The sequence below is a fragment of the Carex rostrata genome, chromosome 2 (assembly GCF_964058835.1).
Source record: "Carex rostrata chromosome 2, lpCarRost1.2, whole genome shotgun sequence".
In the NCBI taxonomy this organism is placed as follows: Eukaryota; Viridiplantae; Streptophyta; class Magnoliopsida; order Poales; family Cyperaceae; genus Carex; species Carex rostrata.
The window spans coordinates 3482656-3502299 of NC_135919.1; the positions used below are offsets into that span (position 1 = coordinate 3482656).

A 19644-nucleotide genomic window follows, 5' to 3' on the forward strand; every position below is an offset into this window, starting at 1 on the left:
CTTCCTCAGTTGTTACCACCCCAGCTTGTCTTGTCTGAATCTCAAATGATCCGGATTTCTTATTAAGATATCCTGTATAACTATTCGTGTAGCCACATGTAGTTAGGAACTTAGGATCAGTATATCGCATAGTGACAAATGAATGATTCAGAAAGGTTCAGCAGAGTCCAAATAAGTAATTCGGAAATGATACATTTAGTCCGGACTAGAGATCTTAGTCCTACATGAGAGCAAACAAGAACAATTCGGAAATAATTCGTAAAATTAACGAATAATTCAGGAAAAGTTCTGAAAATAGAATAATACGTGGTTTGCTTCGGAAAAGGTTCAAATCCGAATTATTTGCGAATCTTGATATTATAATATATCAGACCAAATTTCAGCATAATATAATACAAAATTTAAAATTGTTTACTAGATTATATACAAAGATTTTATATCCAATTAAAACCTGAATATATATAAGTACGAATTTGTACTCATTGTTATATTATAATTCTATTACTAATTTGCATTAAAATATTAAAAATTACAGAAATTAAATTCAAGAAATGAATGAATATGTAAGCATTTTGAATTATAAAGAACAGTACAAATCAAGAATAAAATTTGTATTGACTATTTGACTAACTTATATGACATAATAAGATATCTTTCAATGAAAAATTTAAATAATTTGTCAAACTAAAAATTTCATTTGTCACTATGTGTGTGATACAACATAGTCACAAGATTCGTGAATTATTTGCAAATAATTTGTCTTTTGGTGATGATGAACCGAATGCCAAATATTCGGTTGACCGAACTTTCCCCGGATATTTCCCTAATTTTTTTTTTTGCTTCCTTGTATAGAACTGAGATCTCCGATCCAGAGATCAATGAATAATTTCAAAATTTTCCCAAAATTATATCTGAATTATTCTCAAATCACAAATTTTTTACTCTATTGAGCCAACTCCGAATAATTCATTTATCACACTGTGTGTGATACAGAGGAGATTGACCCGGATATTTCGTGCCCTCTGGGATGTGCACAGAAGATCTCGTACCGCGTAACTGCTGGCGAAAGAAGCGAGCAGTTAAAATGTTCCTGCAGAAACTATTTAGTAACCTACCAATAATAAAATATTGTGGAAAACGCTGCAAATAATGGCGACTCTGTATCTTCCCTGTTTATATACAAATAACAGCTACCCCATAGAAATAGAGATTAAAAGAGGCTTGTTGACATTTTTCTTTTCTTTTTTGAGGGAAAAGAAGAAGAAAGATGGTGCAGGGGACCCTTCAGGTGTTGCTTGTTTTTTTTTTTTTTGATGGTTGGCGGTGAAGTACCGCCAACAGCTTGATTGGTATTAATAAAAAGAGATATTTACAAAGGATTTTTGCCAAACAAAAGAGAGAAATTCTCCTCTAAAAAATGAAAGCAAAAATGAAAGGAAAAAGAAAAAGAAGAAGAGAAAAAAACACAACACAACACCCCAACTAACTGGCTCCTATTGCCTCCAGCATGTTACAATAGTCACCTCCGTGACCCAGCCTACCCCTATCACCCCTTTTAAATATTCTGAATCCAGAATGGAACATCGAGTGTTGTATCATTTATTAAACTGATCACCGGTTTTCGCTTATTTGAGAAGAACCTTCTGTTCCTTTCCTTCCATAAAGCCCAAGTTCCCGCCGCCCACACCACGTTGTGCAACATCTGAATCCTTTCCGTTTGGTTTTTTTGCTTTAGAATCCAAGTTTCTATGATCCCTCCTCTATCTTGGATCCTGATATTGAAATGCGCTAAGAACCCCCCCAAAAAATTACGCGCATAGGGACAGCTCCACATGATATGCGCCATTGTTTCGATGGCTGTCGAACTGCAGAACTGGCATGCTGGATGTACCGTGCAACCTCGGAACTGCAGTATCTCTTGGGTTAGGATTTTATTCCTTCTCATTAGCCATACAAAAATGCGTACCTTCATTGGAGCTTTCAACTTCCAAAGGATCTTGTAATCCGAAGAGAGAATGCCCCTCTGGTGTAAGGTGTGATATGCCGATGCACATGTGAATCGGTGCGACGAATTCCACCTCCAACCCAGTCCGTTGTCCCTCCGGACTGATGCCGAGTAGAATGGTAACCGGCCTGATATTTCTTTGAGAAATGGTGATTCATCAGCATATGCCGTTAATTGAGCAGCTTCTGTGATACCATAAAGTCTGTGTAGTGTAGAGCTCCACAACCCCATTGGTTTCGCTTCCAGCTCCCAAAGCCACTTCGTGAGGAGTGCATCATTTTGGGCCGCCAAATCAATGATACCAAGTCCTCCATTTTCTTTCAGTGTACATACAGTTTCCCAATTTACTAGGCAATTGATTCCTTTGCATACTTCGTTGCCTTTCCACAGGAAATTCCTCCTCATTTGATCGATGTGCTCGATTACCCCTACAGGTAATTTGATTGCCTGCATGAAGTGCAAAGGCATAGCCGAGATAACTGCCTTAACTAGCGTGATTCTGCCTCCGTATGATAGCAGGTTAGAAGACCAGCTTTGTAATTTTTGTTGAATTGCATCAAAAACTCTCTGAAAATGGATTTTCCTCGGTTTCCTTAACATCAATGGTAATCCTAGGTATGTAATCGGCAGCTGTGCCTGAGTTGCGAGAAGAATCTGCCTAGGTGTTGCTTGTTAGCGCAAAGAAACTCAACAACAGTGAATTTCTAGGTATGAATTATATGATCTCTTAATTGCTTGTTTATTTCATTCGCTTTTCATTTCACCCTTTGATTTCTCAAGAAAATAAGCACAGGATAGAGACTTTTTGGGACATGAAAGAGGAAACAAGAATTAAATCTGTGTATATATTTATATCAAACATTTTTCTGGTATGAAAAATGAAATCTCTTTGGTTGCTAAATTAAAATTTACAATTCTCTCAATTATTTTGACAATTGAAGCAATTCTCTGTTAATATGGGCATACTACAGTTGTCAGATTTAGCTCTCCTATATATTTGTCGTTATTACAATACAGTATTTGGCTATTCGCTCATTTTCCCATTTATATTCCTCTAAACTGAAATTTCTAATTATTTTCTCTGTTATACTAAAAGCATACCATTACTTATAAGCCCAAAATGTCACAAAAAAAAACAAAAAAAAAACATAGTTTTTAAATTGCAAAGATATTTAGAAAGTGGCACCCAATACATATTTCTTAACCAATTATGACATTATAATAAAGTAAATAATTTTTTACACAATTTATGCTACTTGTAGTATATTTTAATTATTTAATTGAATATTTCTATACTTGTAGTTGTAGCCAACATGTCCATATCAAAAATAATATTTTTATTATGAAAGTCAAAGTTTGTATAAAGAGTCTACAAACAAAATATCCAATACATTATCCAATAATCAAAGACTACTTATTTTTATATCAATTTTACATTTTTTATTATTATAAGTTAATTTGATAATATACAAACTCCAAATTTGCACTAAGTATTTTTACAAAAGCAAAGCAAATGATTTCACTAAGCATAGCATTCAACATAACAAAACTATAATAAACTCTATTATATTTAGATGAGTATTATAAATCTCTCCAATATATTATTTTGGATTGATATTACCTAAATCAACAACAAAAATATACTTGTCTGATAAAAATTCACTATTAAAGAAAAAAATATTAATTATATAATAACAGTACATGATATTAGTTAACAAAATAATTAAGCATTTTTCCAATTATCATCTAAAGTACGTTTATTTGTGTGCTACAATATCACCGGCCATTTTTATTAATATCCCTAAAACAAATGTAAATTTTAAAAATGCCCCTGTCCCCAATTTTTTTTTAAAATGTCCTGACCGCCTGGGCCCAGGGCGGCCCATAGCACAAGTGAGGCGCCAGCCCTCAGGGCGCCTCATGTGTGTTTTTTTTTTTTTAGAGAAATCTTAGTATTTTGATTTGAATAATTTTGTGAAAAAAGTTTAGGGTTTATGTATATGTGTATGTCAAAAAATAAAATATTATGTGTATGGCTACCGGAAGCACTTCGGCCGAGGTGCTTCCGGGGTTATATTTTAGTGTGTATCAAACAACAAATCTAAACCGTTAGATGTTCAATCTATTATAAAATATGCTTGGAGACCAAATTTTACATTTTTTGGAATTTTTTTACTATTTATTAAGATGGTTTGAAAATCACTGTTTTTATTAAAATTCTGCACCATTAAAAAACAGCGATTTCAAACCATCTTAATAAATAGTAAAAAAATTCCAAAAAATGTAAAATTTGGTCTCCAAGCATATTTTATAATAGATTGAACATCTAACGGTTTTAATTATATTGCTACGCTTTTAATTATATTGTTACGCTTTTAATTATACTGTTGAACTTTAATTGTATTATTAAACTGTGTTATAATAAAGAAATGTAAAGTGCAAACAACATAATACCAACATGAACATGAAATAATAAAACATAATGTCAACATAATGCGCGCCAATGTAATACAGCAGTCCCATAGTCAAAATACTACAGTTAGAAATATATTACAATAAACAAAAAAGTTCACACAAGCAAAATAGCAAGTTTATCTGCCCCTACCACGACGTCTCAATAAACCTAACAAACGACTAGTTGTACTGGTATGAGCTGCAGGTGCGGCATTACTTGTAGAGGCTTGGCAACTAGATGATTGGCTCGGAGGAGAGGGGGTTGTGTTCTACCAGTTGCTTCAGCAACAACTCTAGCATTTTCTCTTTCGTTGTGCGCGTTTATGGCATCTGAAAATAAGAATACAATTCAGTTAGTAATATAATAAAATCATAAATGAATTTCGTACAATGCTACATACCTGCCGTGCGCCTGTCAGAAACAGAACGGCGAGCCCGATTTCCCGACGGTCGCCTACCACCCATCTCGTCCATGGTCATTACAATACGCTTGTGTCTCCTCCTCCCCTTTCTTATCCATCCTTCTGAAGGGAGTATTCTATCACCGACATATGCAGGCCACTCATGCTGATCGAGATAAGAATGGAAAGATCCACCCCAAGTGGAAGCAAGGTAATCGGTACGGTACATGTCAGCAACATAGTGATCCTCGCAATAGTTCCTCATTCGGCATACCGCCATCACGTGACTGCAGGGTATGTGACTTAGTTGGGGTCCCTGGCATGTACAGGTTACTGCCCTGGCATCTCCGAATTTAACCACGTACTTGCAAGCCCTCTTGACAAACGCCATAGTCCCATCTGGTTTACGGCTAGTAGGAACGTACTCATTTGGATTTTTCACTTCGAATTTTGTTCCATCATTGCCCATCGGGATAACGGTCATAGTTGCACCTTTGTCCCTGTGTCGTCTTAGTTTCTCCTCCACCATTGTTGAAAATGACTGGTTCATCCTTATTAATTCTGCGGCCTTAGCACGCCGTTCCTGAAACCAGGCATTTAACTTGTAGAATGTGTCATCTACAATTGCAGCCACATGCAACATCCGGCTCTGCTTGAATACTGCATTCAGCGACTCGGACCCGTTGGTTGTCATAATTCCCCAACGCCAACCTCCATCACGGGATTGATATATTTTCTCATATGCTGGATCTTCGTTGACATCTCGGGGATTATTTTTGCCCACCTTCATTAGGTAGAGATTTGCCTTTGGCATGTACTACACAAAAAATAAGGAAATAGAATAATGTAAGTAAACAATTGTACTGAAAAAATTGTTCTCTTAAATACAATAATATATGTAAACAATTGAAATACATGTACCTTTGCAAAACTGCTAGTCATCTCTACCACCCTTCTTGGCCTTTTCTTTCTGCAATTCCATCTAAATGTTCGTTGAACCCACTCGTCGCCCCCGGTTGCCTTGGAAAGGTTCTCCGCAACGTGTTGCATACACAACCTGTGCATACACTGGCTAGTACGTGTTGACCAACCGTAATCTTCACGATCAAAAACATATTTTATTCCTTTGTGCTGGTCTGATATCACGCAGAAAAACTTCCCTTCCCCAATCACCCGTCTTCTTAAAAACTGCATAAAGAATCCCCAGTTCTCGCCGTCCTCTTTATGAACAATTGCAAACGCCAAAGGCAACAGCTGGTTCTCAGCATCATATGCGCATGCTATCAGTAGCCTCCCATCGTAACGGCCAGACATGAAGCATGCATCAATGCTGATAACGGGTCTGATGTATGGCACAGCCTGGATACAAGCACCAAAAGCCCATGCTATGCCCTTGAATTGTGGAGCTCCCTCTATTAGTACTCCGTCTTTATCAAAAAAAGGGTCATGCCATCGCTCATATACGGTGCCGACATTTGTACTTGCCATGGCCTGGAGCAATGGTGCCAGATAGCCATACGAATCCTTCCAACTACCGAATATCCTGCAGATAGCAAGTTCACGACCTCTCCACAGCCTGTTGTATTTTGGGATTACATATTTGTATTTGTGTCTGACGGTCATAGCCATCGCCTTGATGCTCATCGATGGATCCAACTTAATGTCCTCCTCAATTGCATCGGCAATTAGTGATGCCGTCAGCTGCGCATGGTCTATCCTTGTGGACCCAGACTTGCATGTATGAGGTGGTTCACACTTCTTAATCATCCATGCTTCCCCTGAACCCGCAAGGGTTGCAAAAAGGCGGATCTCGCAGCGCGGGTGAGTTTTACACAGCACAACTAACCTTGTTCGGTCCCTTTTGTGTATTATACATTCTCAGTTGCCGTGAACATGAGTCTCATTTATTTTCTTTACAAGTTCGTCTATGTTGGTATAAACTTGCCTTGCGGCAAGTTCTTTATTGTATTAAACACGAGGACCGAAGAAACTAATGTCTGCCTCTTCGAAAGCTGTGGTGTCGTTGAATGTGGTGACCAGATGCTTACTTTCCCGACCTGTAATCGGGAATTTTTCTGCCCTGGATAAACCTGGTACATTTGCATCACCATCTGATAAGTCATCAGCTTCCCAAACCCCTGGTTGTCATAACCCGAGTGTTGGTGGTACCCCTGGTTGTCATAACCCGAGTGCTGATGATACCCCTGGTTGTCATAACCCTAATTGTCATAACCTGAAGGTCCGGCCCTCGTTCGGGGAACCCTCTTCGAATATATGTCCATTACCGGGACCCCACAAGCTACAAATTGAGTATACACAACTCTCCACAAATTGGCATCTGTTATTGGAAACTTAACAAAGTAAGGTCTACCCCCCCCCCGCGTGAGTTGTCAATCCGTGTAGCCAATTCTATTTCATACCTGTTGGGGTTTACAGATGTCTTTTCGTATATTAGCTGCTTCAGTTCCTCAAATGTGGTATTTTCATTAATCTCGAAGCCAAATGCGACTTCTTTCGTGTAATGCACGCCATCTTCATCCCTTTCTAGCTTGCCGCCGACATACAGTGCAACTAACATCTCTTCTTTAACAAACTACATTTTAAAAAAAAATTTACAAGTATTACATGACATAATAATGGGTACAGTAATAAATGACTAATTGAAAAATAATTAAAAAAAATTACAATTTTGCTACAGTACGTGTACAGCAATTGCTACAGTAAATGTACGGTACGCTACAGTGCGTGCAACAGTAAATGTACGGTACGCTACAGTAATTACAACAGTCAAAATTAACTACAGTAATGACTAATTATTATAATTAAAAAACATACCTATTCACTCAGTTTCTCGCCTCGAGCGAAATTCTCAAATCGGGAAGTGACATTGGCAGAAAACGAAGGGTTAAATCAGATTAAATATGGGGCGCCCGGCTGTGTGGCGCCTCACTTGGCTTATGGGGCGCCCCAGGGTGTGGCGCCTCACTTGCCTTTTGGGCCGCCCCAGGGGCTGGCACCTCACATGGTTTTTGGGCCGCCCTGGGCCCAGTCGGTCAGGGCATTTTAAAAAAAAATGAGGGACAGGGTTATTTTTAAAATTTCTATTTTTTTTAGGAATATTAATAAAAATGGCCGCAATATCACTAATGAAGTAAAGAATAATAGATAACAGATGAAAAAAAAAATTATGTGATTATGTGATATAGAGATACATTTGTGAATTATTTAATATAATTATATAATTTACAATAAACCAAAAATGCTGCTAATAAATTTTCCAATGGATTGAGTGACATAACTAAAAGGTAGAAATTAGTTACATTAAAAAAAGAAGAAGCAAAGTATAACTTATGAACTCATAGGAGTATTTTTCTTTATCTTGTAGTAAATTAATTCTTTCTTTAGGAAGGAAAACAGCAAAAGCTTTGCCATTTCAAAAAGAAAACAAATAGCTGCTAGATAGAGTATTAATTTGGTGGTAAAATTTACCATGGATTAAAAAATTTAATAGGAGCTGTGTTGATAACAAATTTTGTTGTGTGAATATCAATCCTGTCTCCAGATATTTCATCAACAGTTTTCCAATTAAGCACTTGCTACCAGCATCCTTATTCTTAGTATTGTATTATTAACACTTCTCATTTTGCTTTGAGCCTCAATGCTTGATAATTGGTATTAAAGGTGATAGGTGTTGGATCTTTCAAAGAAGTAAAAAAGAAAAAAATGATCAGAAAGAGATCAAAAGAAATCTAAAACCACTCCTAGCATATCTAACTAATACTTTGTAACTATGAATCAGGTAAGATGGATCCTTACGCCATCCTCAAATGCCGTTCTCACGAGCAAAAGAGCAGCGTAGCAATAGGTGAACCTCTCGAATTTATTTTTAATTACAAGATAAAATACCACTTAGTATAGAGATGTACAATACTTTATTGGCATGCATCAAACAATGTACCAGACTGTACCAGTCCAGTAAACCTTAATTTTCAGAATTATACCTCGTTTGAAAACTTAGACATGTAAACATAAATGATATTTAAACATGACATATTAAAAACAATATAGATGCTGGAAGTGAACCTCAATGGAACGAAAGCTTTGTCTTTACTGTTTCTGACGATACGTCAGAGCTCTTTATCAAATTCATGGACAAAGACACCTTCACAGCAGATGACTTCCTAGGAGAAGCCAAGTAAGTTGTGATAGTCAAAACTTCTCAGTATCTCTTTTTCTTTGATTTACCAGTATGATTCTCAGTGCTATATTGACTTAATTAACACTTTACTGATTATTATTTTTAATTTTACAAAATTCAGAATTCCGTTGGGGCCGGTGTTTCAGGAAGGCAACCACCCCCCAACTGCTTATAGGGTGGTTAAAGATGATCAGTATTGTGGAGAAGTAAAAGTTTCACTTACCTTCACACCCTCTGTAAGTGACCTCTCTCACCTTTTAACTCCTAGACCGGTATACTGTCAACTGGTACAGTAAAATTACAGAACTTCTTTACATGCCATTATCTGATCTAATCAATTCATCAGAGGAGCTGCCTGGGTCTGTACCATCTGAAACTGATCAAGGATTATGTATTAGATCCAAAAAGACTCAAATCAATTCAAACCAAACCCAAATAACCTAAATTCCAATAAATCAAAATAAATCTCAAATCAACCCAAATCCAAATTAATCCCAAATGAACCCAAATCGAACCTGATAAAGTCCAAAAAATCAAACTCAAATTGAGTACAAAGGGACCCAAATTCCCTAAAACTCAAATCAAGCCCAACTTGAGTGCAAATTGACCCAAATTCTCTAAAAACTCAAATGAAATTTATAATGTACCCAGTATGGTACATAAGGTACTTTCTACTTTCTAGTAATTAGTTCATACTTATTTTCTGTCACTTCATACAGAAAACCTCTGAGGTGAAGCAGGGTGAATTTGGGGGCTGGAAACAATCTACTTCATATTAATTATTTTATTTTACCAAAAAACTTCCTTCATACATGCTATCATGGAATGAATGTAGTATACTGAATTTAATGAAATCTTATGACTATGAAGGATTTGGTTGGTATTTTGTCCAGCATTTGCTTGATTATTTGGTTTTCTAGCGCTTTCTTTCTATTTTACCTTTTTTTATGTGGACAATTTTTTGTTGATTGGTGTTAAAAACATTCCAAGCGTTAAGATGTGAACATTTCTTAATTAGAGAACTTCTGTAAACTGAAAGTTAAAATCTCCACATTTTTATCAAACTGCAAAAATTGAGAGATTCGGTTGTTTCAACAAGAAAATGTATTTGGTCCTGAAGTACTACATTAGGTTCAGTTATGATATTCTTTGTTCAGTTAGCCCTTGAGATTCCCTGTTTTGCTGGTAAAAATATTTTCCAGCTTGCGAAATTTCACATTTGCTCGCAAGATATTCATGTTATCTCTCTTACACTCGCAAAATGTTTTGCAAACTGCAAAATTCCAGTTAATTTCAGGTTCTAATTTGTAGTAATTAATTGGTAATTATTTTCTGGCACTTCACAGAAAAGCCGCGACATGGAGCAGCAAGGGTTTGGGGGCTGGAAACAGTCTACTTCATATTAATTATTTTATTCTACCATAATCTCTCTTAATACATGTCATTTATGGAAATAAATATGCTTGAAATATTTGGTTGTCTAGTGCTTTCTTTCAATTTTTAGTTTTTTACCCTTTTATCTTGGTAAAATATTTGTTGACTGTTGTTGAAAACATTCCATATTTCTTAGAGAACATTTCAGATATACCTCATCAGCACACACGCTGTCAAGTTATTAAAACAACTAAACAAAAATGTTAAAACAACTATTGTAGTTTGTAAAATCAGCCTTCACCTTGAAAGCATTCTTTAATTTGTTTTTTTTAGTGCCTCTCATGGCTTCATAACACATATAACAAACTTTTATATTTTTCTTATAACAAAAAAATACTCTAAATAACAAAAATATATCACTAATTATTGTTCAAACATTATCATATAAAATATCATGCAAATAAATTTTACTATCACTAATTATTACTCAAACATTATCATATAATTTTATTTTATATCATTACCCTGCGGTAGCAGTTTGCTTTCCAACCTGCTTGCCTATATATATAATGAGACCATCTAATGGACACTATATCTAATAATATCCACTTACGTACACTGGTGCACATTAATTTCAAAAGACAGAAAACAAGAGAGTGAAATGGCTGAGGCAGTTGTGAGTGTGCTGGGCAAGCTTGCTGTTGTCTTAGCGAACGAAGCACAGTTCTTGGGTAGCGTTGACAAGAAAGTCGAACGGATGCAGCGTGAGCTCATCCGAATCAAGAGCTGCCTGATAGATGCACATTCAAAAAGTAAGGGAGATGAGAGAGTGCAGAACTGGCTGAATGAGCTCCGCAATGTGGCCTATCGCATCGAGGACGCAACCGACACCTTCTTTCTCAAAGTTGAAGGTCACCGCTGCATTTTTCAGAACCTCATCAAGGTGTGCAACAAGCCCAAACAGCTGTATTTCCGCCACAAACTTGGCAACGAGCTCGATGACATTCAAAATCTACTCGAAGAGATCTCCAAGAGCAGGGTTACCTACGGGATCAGAGACCTGCCACTGGAAGACAAGATCAAGGGAGAGGCAGTCAAAATGCCTCTTCGAAGAGCTACTTATTCTGAAGTAGATGAAAATGAAGTTGTCGGCATGCAGGCTGACAAAGAAAAGATTCTGGAGCTGCTGCGTCCTGAGAAAACATCTAGACGGGCTGTCATAAGCATCGTGGGTACTGGTGGCCTAGGAAAGACTACCCTTGCATGTATGGTATACAAAAGGCAAGTGCAATTTTTTCTTTTTGAACTATATATGTTTTATTGATATAAATAATTACAACAATAATAATAAGAGTTGTTGCGAATAGCAATGATCAACTTTTTTTTTTTTTTTTTGTGATTTAAAGCACCCGTAGGCCAGTTACAATACTCCCTTGTCAGGGGTGTCTTTTACATATGACCCCCTCTCTAAAATCAAAATAAAACCCATTAAGCACCCAATAAGCTTCAAAATTCTTCCAACCATTTACCAGTAATAGCAAAACATAGAGAATCTATGACCAGTGAAATCCATATTCTCTGATGAGGCCTTCATTTGACTCCGATCAGTGAACTGACAGTGAAAACCGACATTTACCTTAAAAAATTAAAAAATTACTTCAAAAGCCTTCCAATCAACATAGTCCCCTACAAAACAGCTTAATCAGAAAAACATGGGAAAGTATGTCCCAAAGCAATGATCAACTACTAGTACTGTTATATATTACGATTTTCTAGATTTAATAGTGATCATAATTACTACACAATTGCTCAATATCTTAGTCATAAATGCTTGCAACAATCACTATTGTTCAGAAACTTTGCTAGAAACCAATCTAATAACATATCTTTTATTATTTTTGTTTAACCAGTGCCCAAGCAGATTTCGACTATCATATAATGTTGGCAATCTCTCAACAGTTCAGTCTAACTGATCTCTTGAGTTCAGTTTAACTCAGAGGCTGGACCGAATTAGGAGATCATTTTTATGGGGAAACAATGAAGAAAACAGACTTGGGATTTCTTTAATTAATTGGGATACGGTTTGTTTACCGAAAGAATGGGGGGGGATGGGAGTTTCTAACTTGAGGCTACGAAACATCTCACTTCTCTTACGGTGGTGGTGGAGGTTGTACACTAATTTAAACAGTTTGTGGGCTGAAAAGATTGCTATTTTAAAGAAAAAACCTGATGATCAAGATGGTATGAGAAGGTGGGTTTGCTCAGGTTCTTTCTTTTGGGGCACTTTACTTTCAGTCAATCATTTGTTTACCATGTCTACTGAGTTTGACAGGAACAATCAACTTGTGTGGGCATGGGGATCAAATGGAGTATACTCAGCAAAGTCGGCTTACACAATGTTGGCAGGGGGTGGCAAGATTAAATGGCCGTTTGTAGAAATTTGGAGCTATAAGATTCCGCCGAGTGTGCGCATTTTTGTTTATCTGCTGCTAAGGAATAGACCACTTACTCATGAGGTGATGGTGCGACGAGGTTTTGATATACCTCCCAATTGTGAGTCATGTAACAGGGGGGCAATTGAGTCAACATTGCATCTGTTTTTCCTATGTCCAAAAGCAGTAAGATTGTGGGAAAGGATGGCATCTATTCTAGGAGTCATGCTTATGCACATGGATACAACGGTACAGGGGACTTGGCAAATTTCGGTTTCTAGAGCAGCTGCAGCTGGTATGAGAAAAAAGCAGTGGCAGGTTTACTTCGTCTCAACCTGCTGGTCCATCTGGAAGCAACGGAATAAAAAGATTTTTGAAGGGCAAGAGGTACCGCTTAAGGTAGTAGAGGAAAACATCCTGCAAGATGCAAAGCTGTGGTTGAGACTGTGCTAGAGAGGCCTTCGTGCCTGTTGTTTTTTTTATTAGTTGTTTGATGTTCTTTTATTTCTGCTTTTCTTTTTTCATTTCAGACACTGGTATGCACTGACAGCCACTGTCAGTATTTTTCAAAAAAAAAAAAAAAAGAGAAAGATGATCAGCAAGGACAACAATTCCGTACCAAACGATCGGGATGATGGCTATTATGTTGGCGAGCTCAAAAGATGTTTAAATGGCCGAAGATATCTGATTATTCTAGATGATGTGTGGACGGGTGATTTATGGAATGAACTGAAAGAGATATTGCCTGATGAAAAGAATGCCAGTCGAATTTTGATGACTACTAGGCTTAACCAGGTTGCGAAATCAGCTGATTCCGAAATACCACCATATGAACTCCACTTGTTAAATGAAAGGGAAAGCCTAGATCTCCTCCTCAAAAAGGTTTTCCCTTATAAAAAACCCAAAGAAGAATGCCCTAAAGATCTGTTTGAGCTTGCACTTGAACTATCAAAGAAATGTAAGGGTTTACCTTTGGCATTGATAGTATTAGGTGGTATCCTTGTAACCAAAGAACTGGCCTACCCTGCATGGGAAAGGGTGCAGCAAACAATGAATTGGCACTCAGACGGTAGTAGCTGCATACAAATCTTAGCAATAAGCTATGACGATATGCCTTATTATCTCAAGGCATGTTTCCAATATCTTGCTTCTTTTCCAGAAGACTATGAGATTTACGCAAAACGTCTGATCAGAATGTGGGTAGCAGAGGGGTTCATACCACTCGAGGGTACAACAACAATGGAGATATTAGCTGAGGAATGCCTTGAAGAACTTGCTAAAAGGTATATTTTCTTTTTCTCAGGCAATTATACAATATTATTGCAAACATTTTCAAATTAACTACGTACTTCATAGAATACACTTCAGGTGATATATACTCTATTTATTATAATAAAGTAGAGAAAGTAGAGATCTTCCATATAAATGTATAAAAAAAATCAATTAAAGATGAAAAAAAGGCTACGATTATTTTCCAAAAATAATAATTGTAAGTTCCTTAACCTCTTATCACATATGTATCATACACCTCTTTCTAGATTTATGATTTCTTCTCTAATAAGTAGGTTCTTCTAGAAAACCTTCTACAAAGTGCATGTTCTTAATTTTGTTTTAAATAGACGGAACAAAAGCATTTTCAATTAGGTATCTTTCACTTGGGTTGAAAAAGAAAATATAGATACTATTTGATGCTAAAACAAGGCTCTAAGAATAAAATAAAAATTTTATGTTTTTGTGATTCAGGTTTCAAAATTATAATTTTGCATGTGGGATTAGGATTTTAAAAAAATAAAATATTATTATTGCAAATTTTCAACCAACACATATGTATATTAATTTTTTCTATTGGAATTAATCTAGAAAATAATTTACAAAACATCTAATTTCCATAATTCCATACTAATTTCTTTAATTGCTTATTTTAATTTCAGTGAAACTTAATATTCAGCATAAATTTTATCTTTCAATATAAGAACTAATTAGTCCAGTTAGGATATAAAAACTTTTATAATTATGACTGCAATACTTTCAATATTTCCTAACTTAATTATATACTGAAATTAATTCAGGAGTATGGTTCAAGTATTAAGCCGATCCGCGAATGGTTTGATCAAGCGCTTCAAAGTACATGATATTCTCCACGAATTAGCAATGCATGAAGCCACTCATGAAAACTTTGTCACGGTTTTCTCACATGCATCAAATGACACAAAGCCCAATAGAATAATCCGACGTGCTTCGCTTCAAGCCGAAGAGAAGAATTCACAATTCATCAAATATGTAGGTCGAAATACCCGTTCTTTACTATTGTTTGGGCCTCAATATTGTACAACGGGCTTACATTGCTCTAATTTTAGGCTACTTAAAGTTCTAAAAATAGAGGGTTGGGATGAGGAATTAGTATTAAAATCATTAGATGAGTTGATTCACCTTAAATATTTGGGGATTAGAGACTGCGAAATTGACCTCTCCTCATGTTCTTTACATCGTATGAGGAGTCTGGAAACTCTGGATGTGCGAGGGTCTGAGGGTAAGCAACCATGTGATGACTTTTGGTCAATTGGTACATTGAGGCATGTCCAGGGTAACCTGGATTTTTTTGAAAGCCCATTGCCGAAATGTATTGATCTAAACCATCTACAAACCTTGAAGTGGGTAACAGTTGAGGGAGCATGTGATTGGAAGTTGCCCAACCTGCGTAAATTAGGTATTTATTATAATAGATCTGACGAATGGGTTTCAACAACCAATCTACTTCAAACATTGCCTCTTCTAGTCTCCCTAGATATCCAAATAGATAATGACTATCTCCCGATGGAGATTGTTTACCCAAAAGCACCCCCAAATTATCCGAATTTGCAATCCTTAGTGTTGAATGGAAAATGGCCTGAGAATGTCAACGTAGAGGCTAGGTTGTTTCTACCACACCTTGTTAAACTCGTGCTTTACTGGTCCGACCTTAAGCAAAATCCAATGCCGGAGCTTGGAAAGTTGAATAGCCTAAAAAAACTTTGCTTGAGAGACAATGTGTTTTCTCAAGGTTGGGAGGGTCCAATAATTTGTCCAAAAGGATTCCCTGCCCTACAATACTTGGAAGTGATTGATCCATTTAGCAACATCAAGGATTTGACGGTGGCACAGGGGGTCATGCCAAAGCTTAAATACCTCAAAGTAGATAGAAAAAAGGAGGTGCACCTGCCTCCTGAGCTACAGCACGTGAGAGTAGAAAAATATTAATTAATATTTTTGATTTGATCATGTTGTAATATCTATCACAGTGACCACTTACTTTTTCATTTCACTTTTTTTTTTGGGAAAAACGTGTATTATTAGTAATATATATGGTGCAGTGTGCATGTGTATTATATTATTTTATTTTTTTGTACACATGAAAAGTATACCACAAGTACGTACAAGTTCCATTAAATTTGCCTTTTCTTTTCTGTACTATTATTCTTTTCACAGATGAACTATATGAGAATTTAATAGCATTAATTTCTACATATGCTAGTGTTGATCTTTATACTTAATTCTTGTATATTTTTTGTTCCTACTTTCAAATTACGTACAATCTTTATACTTATTCTTCTTCTTTTTCTTTTTTTTTTAAAAAATTCTTTCTAATGTTTATGTTGTTCAATTAATATTATATTTCTTAATTTCAAGTATCGTAAGAGATTTGTAATCAAGTCATCATGTGATTTAACTTTTATTTATTATTATCATAGCGTTAGGGGTGGAATTGGTAATCACAAAAAATATAATGTGTTAGCACAACTTAATTTATAATTGGTTTGTATTTTCGTTTGTTTCTGGGAAATTTGAAATTTATATTTTTTTTAAGATGTCAAATTAGAAGATTAACAAGATCTCGTGAGAGCATTGATTGATTAATATTTTTGTTTTAGGAAATTTTGCATTTGTTTTGGAGAGAATTTGTATGTGGAATTATTATTTTATTTAAATATCTTAATTACTAGAACCAAATTAATTGTTTCATATATATTTTAACTTGTAGTTACATATATAACTGATGTAACAACTCTTTGATTTATACAGCTTAATTAATTTCCCATATTTCTCAACCATCGAATAATTAAGTTGTCAACAGCAGCACATATTTCTTAACCATCGAATACATGTGCAGCAATTAGAAATGCAGACAAAATAGAAATTAAATGCTGCTTCGTGGGCAAGACAAAATAAAAAAGAAATACCTTTCCAACCAAGAAGGCAAACTACTGGTACCAGTCCCTGTTAGTACTACTAGAATTTTACATCAAAAATACCTACATCATTAGCATAACGTTACCAGAAAACACTACTTTAAAGTTCACAACCAAACAAAATAAGTATTCCAGACTATTGAACTATTAATTAGACAAGAGTTAATACTAAAAACCAAAAACTCTGAATGAACTACCACCTCACCTTGCATCAACTCTTCATTTAGGTAACCTATATATATATATAAGAACTTGCTACGGTGCTACGCGTAGCATAGAGGCCCTCCATGTAACGGCTCAATATTCGATTTTACAAAATCCTAACGGTCAATCTGAATTGTTTATCTTGTTCTCCGTATTAATATGTATTTGGAGAACAAATTTTACACTTTTTGAAATCTTTTTACTATTTTTTAGATTTATTGAAAATCGATGTTTTTTTATGATCCAGATTTGCTGAAAACAGCGATTTTCAATAAATCTAAAAAAATAGTAAACAAATTCCAAAAAATATAAAATTTGGTCTCCAAACACATATTAATATGGAGAACAAGATGAACGGTTCGGATCGACCGTTAGGATTTTGAAAAGTCAAATATATGAGCCGTTGCAAGGAGGGCCTCTATGCTACGCGTAGCATGCTAGCATATTCCATATATATATAAATATAGAGAAGGGTTCAAATGCCTCCATTTTTTGTGCCTCCACCATGCCTCCATTTTTTTAAACTTTAATAACTCAAAATTTAAAACTTAAAAGTCAAAATAAAACCGTTAAATGTGATCTATGTTATTTTATCTATGTGCTCATAAAAAAATATCACATTTCAATTTTGTATACATGTGAATCAATAAGTTCAAAAATCAACGTCTAAAAATCATTCATATTAATGCATTTTTTACAAGCTCTTGATGACAATCAAAATAAAATTGAAATGCCATAATTTTTTACACATGCATAAATAAAATGATGTAGATCATATCCAACGGTTTTATTTTGACTTTTAAGTTTTAAAATTTGAGTTATTAAAGTTTTAAAAAATGGAGGCATAGGTGGAGGCACAAAAAATGGAGGCATTTGAACCCTCCTCATAAATATATATATATATATATATATATATAGGGTAAGGCTAAGGCTAAGGTGCTATGGGTTGCATAGAGACCTATGGTGCTACGGCTCAATATTTGAGTTTTCAAAATCCAAACGGTCGATCCGAACCGTTCATTTTGTTCTCCATATTAATATGTGTTTGGAGACCAAATTTTACATTTTTTTGAAATTTTTTTACTATATATTTCAGTTCAACTCTGAATGAAAATTACAAGTAACAGTTCTGTTCAATATTAAGAAATTATCAATTTAATGTATCATCCAAATTAAATTTCATTTTTATTGTCTAAGTGGCAATTTTATGACATATTTCTTACGATCATATAACATAATATTAATACTTTGCGATGTCATACAGTAACACTGTACCATAATGTGGCAGTAGGGCTGGGCAAAAAAGCTCGAATTCGTAACTCGCTCATTTACAACTTGGCTCATTTACAATTCGTAACTCGCTCATTTACAGCTCGTTTAACTCGGCTCATTTACAACTTGGGTTGGCCAACTCGTTTAATAAATGAGCTGAGTTCGAGTTGGCTCCAATTCGCTCATTTATAACTTGAGTTACATAAAGTTACATAGTATTGGTCACAATAAAACTCAAAATAATCAAATCCGAATCTCTAAACTGTTATTTGTGCTTTGAGATTCGTGCAAAATATGTTTGAACTTGTGTTGTAATACTATCACTTGTTAAACGAGTTATAAATAAGTTATGAGCCAACTCGAGTTGATAACGAGCTGAGTTCGAGTTGACTCTACAACTCGTTATTATCATCTCAACTCGAGTTGGCTCGCTCGTTTATTAAACGAGCCGAGTTCGAATTAGAGGTAACTCGCTCAAACAGTGTGATGTATCAGTTCGTAAAGAAAAAAAAAATTGACAAACTTTTCCGGTAAACATATTCATCAGAATAGATGAATTGTGATTATTGTTTTTTCTTTACTTTGAGAGCGGCTTGTAAGCATGGTTTGGAAACTCACCCGATTCCGAATCAACTCGGTATCGGTCGGCTCCGATCCGATTTTTACCTAAGTCTCGCACCCATGCGAGTTTCACAGCAAAACTCGATAGAACAGTGTTTGACTCGGCCGAGTTAGCTGATTTTTAGACCGAGTCAGGCCGATTCAACCGAGTTTTACACAGAGTTGAGTCGATTCAAAGCAAAAACACCCTATTCTCACCAACCTGGACCGAGTCTCAGCCGCCTATGCCGTTGTAGGGTGATCTGGAGTACCGCATGGAGGATTGAGTTGCCACGCATCATCAAGACTCAAAGAGTTGTTGAAGCGGAGCACCGTCAAGAGTCAAGAGCTGTCCAAATTGAGACGATTCTCACGATTTGGGTCAAAAACGCAAGTTTAATTTGAGATTTTAACTTCCGTTTTGCTTTTTTTTCAAAAAAACACAATGGTGGTCGCGAGAAATTGGCAAGGGCCAAAG

General features: G+C 35.7%; 2 protein-coding genes across 3 annotated transcripts; both read left to right on the forward strand.

The window, feature by feature from the left end:
• The first annotated feature begins 1225 nt into the window (after positions 1–1225).
• LOC144548859 (elicitor-responsive protein 3-like) lies at positions 1226–10624 on the forward strand. Of its 2 annotated transcripts, none has more exons than XM_078297580.1 (6): positions 1226–1288; positions 2668–2713; positions 8660–8725; positions 8929–9055; positions 9180–9294; positions 9778–9993. In XM_078297580.1, the coding sequence occupies exons 1-6, from the start codon at positions 1268–1270 to the stop codon at positions 9835–9837; spliced, it is 435 nt and encodes a 144-aa protein (XP_078153706.1). In that variant the 5' UTR covers positions 1226–1267; the 3' UTR covers positions 9838–9993. The 2 variants fall into 2 exon arrangements, with proteins under 2 accessions (XP_078153706.1, XP_078153701.1); XM_078297575.1 differs by lacking the exon at positions 9778–9993 and adding an exon at positions 10405–10624 and having other exon boundaries at positions 1227–1288.
• Positions 10625–11040: 416 nt separating this feature from the next.
• On the forward strand, positions 11041–16202 carry LOC144569297 (putative disease resistance RPP13-like protein 3). The gene is made up of 4 exons (XM_078319573.1): positions 11041–11713; positions 12343–12418; positions 13456–14147; positions 14934–16202. Exons 1-4 carry the CDS (start codon positions 11094–11096, stop codon positions 16099–16101), a joined length of 2556 nt encoding a protein of 851 aa, XP_078175699.1. The 5' UTR covers positions 11041–11093; the 3' UTR covers positions 16102–16202.
• The last annotated feature ends 3442 nt before the right edge of the window (positions 16203–19644 follow it).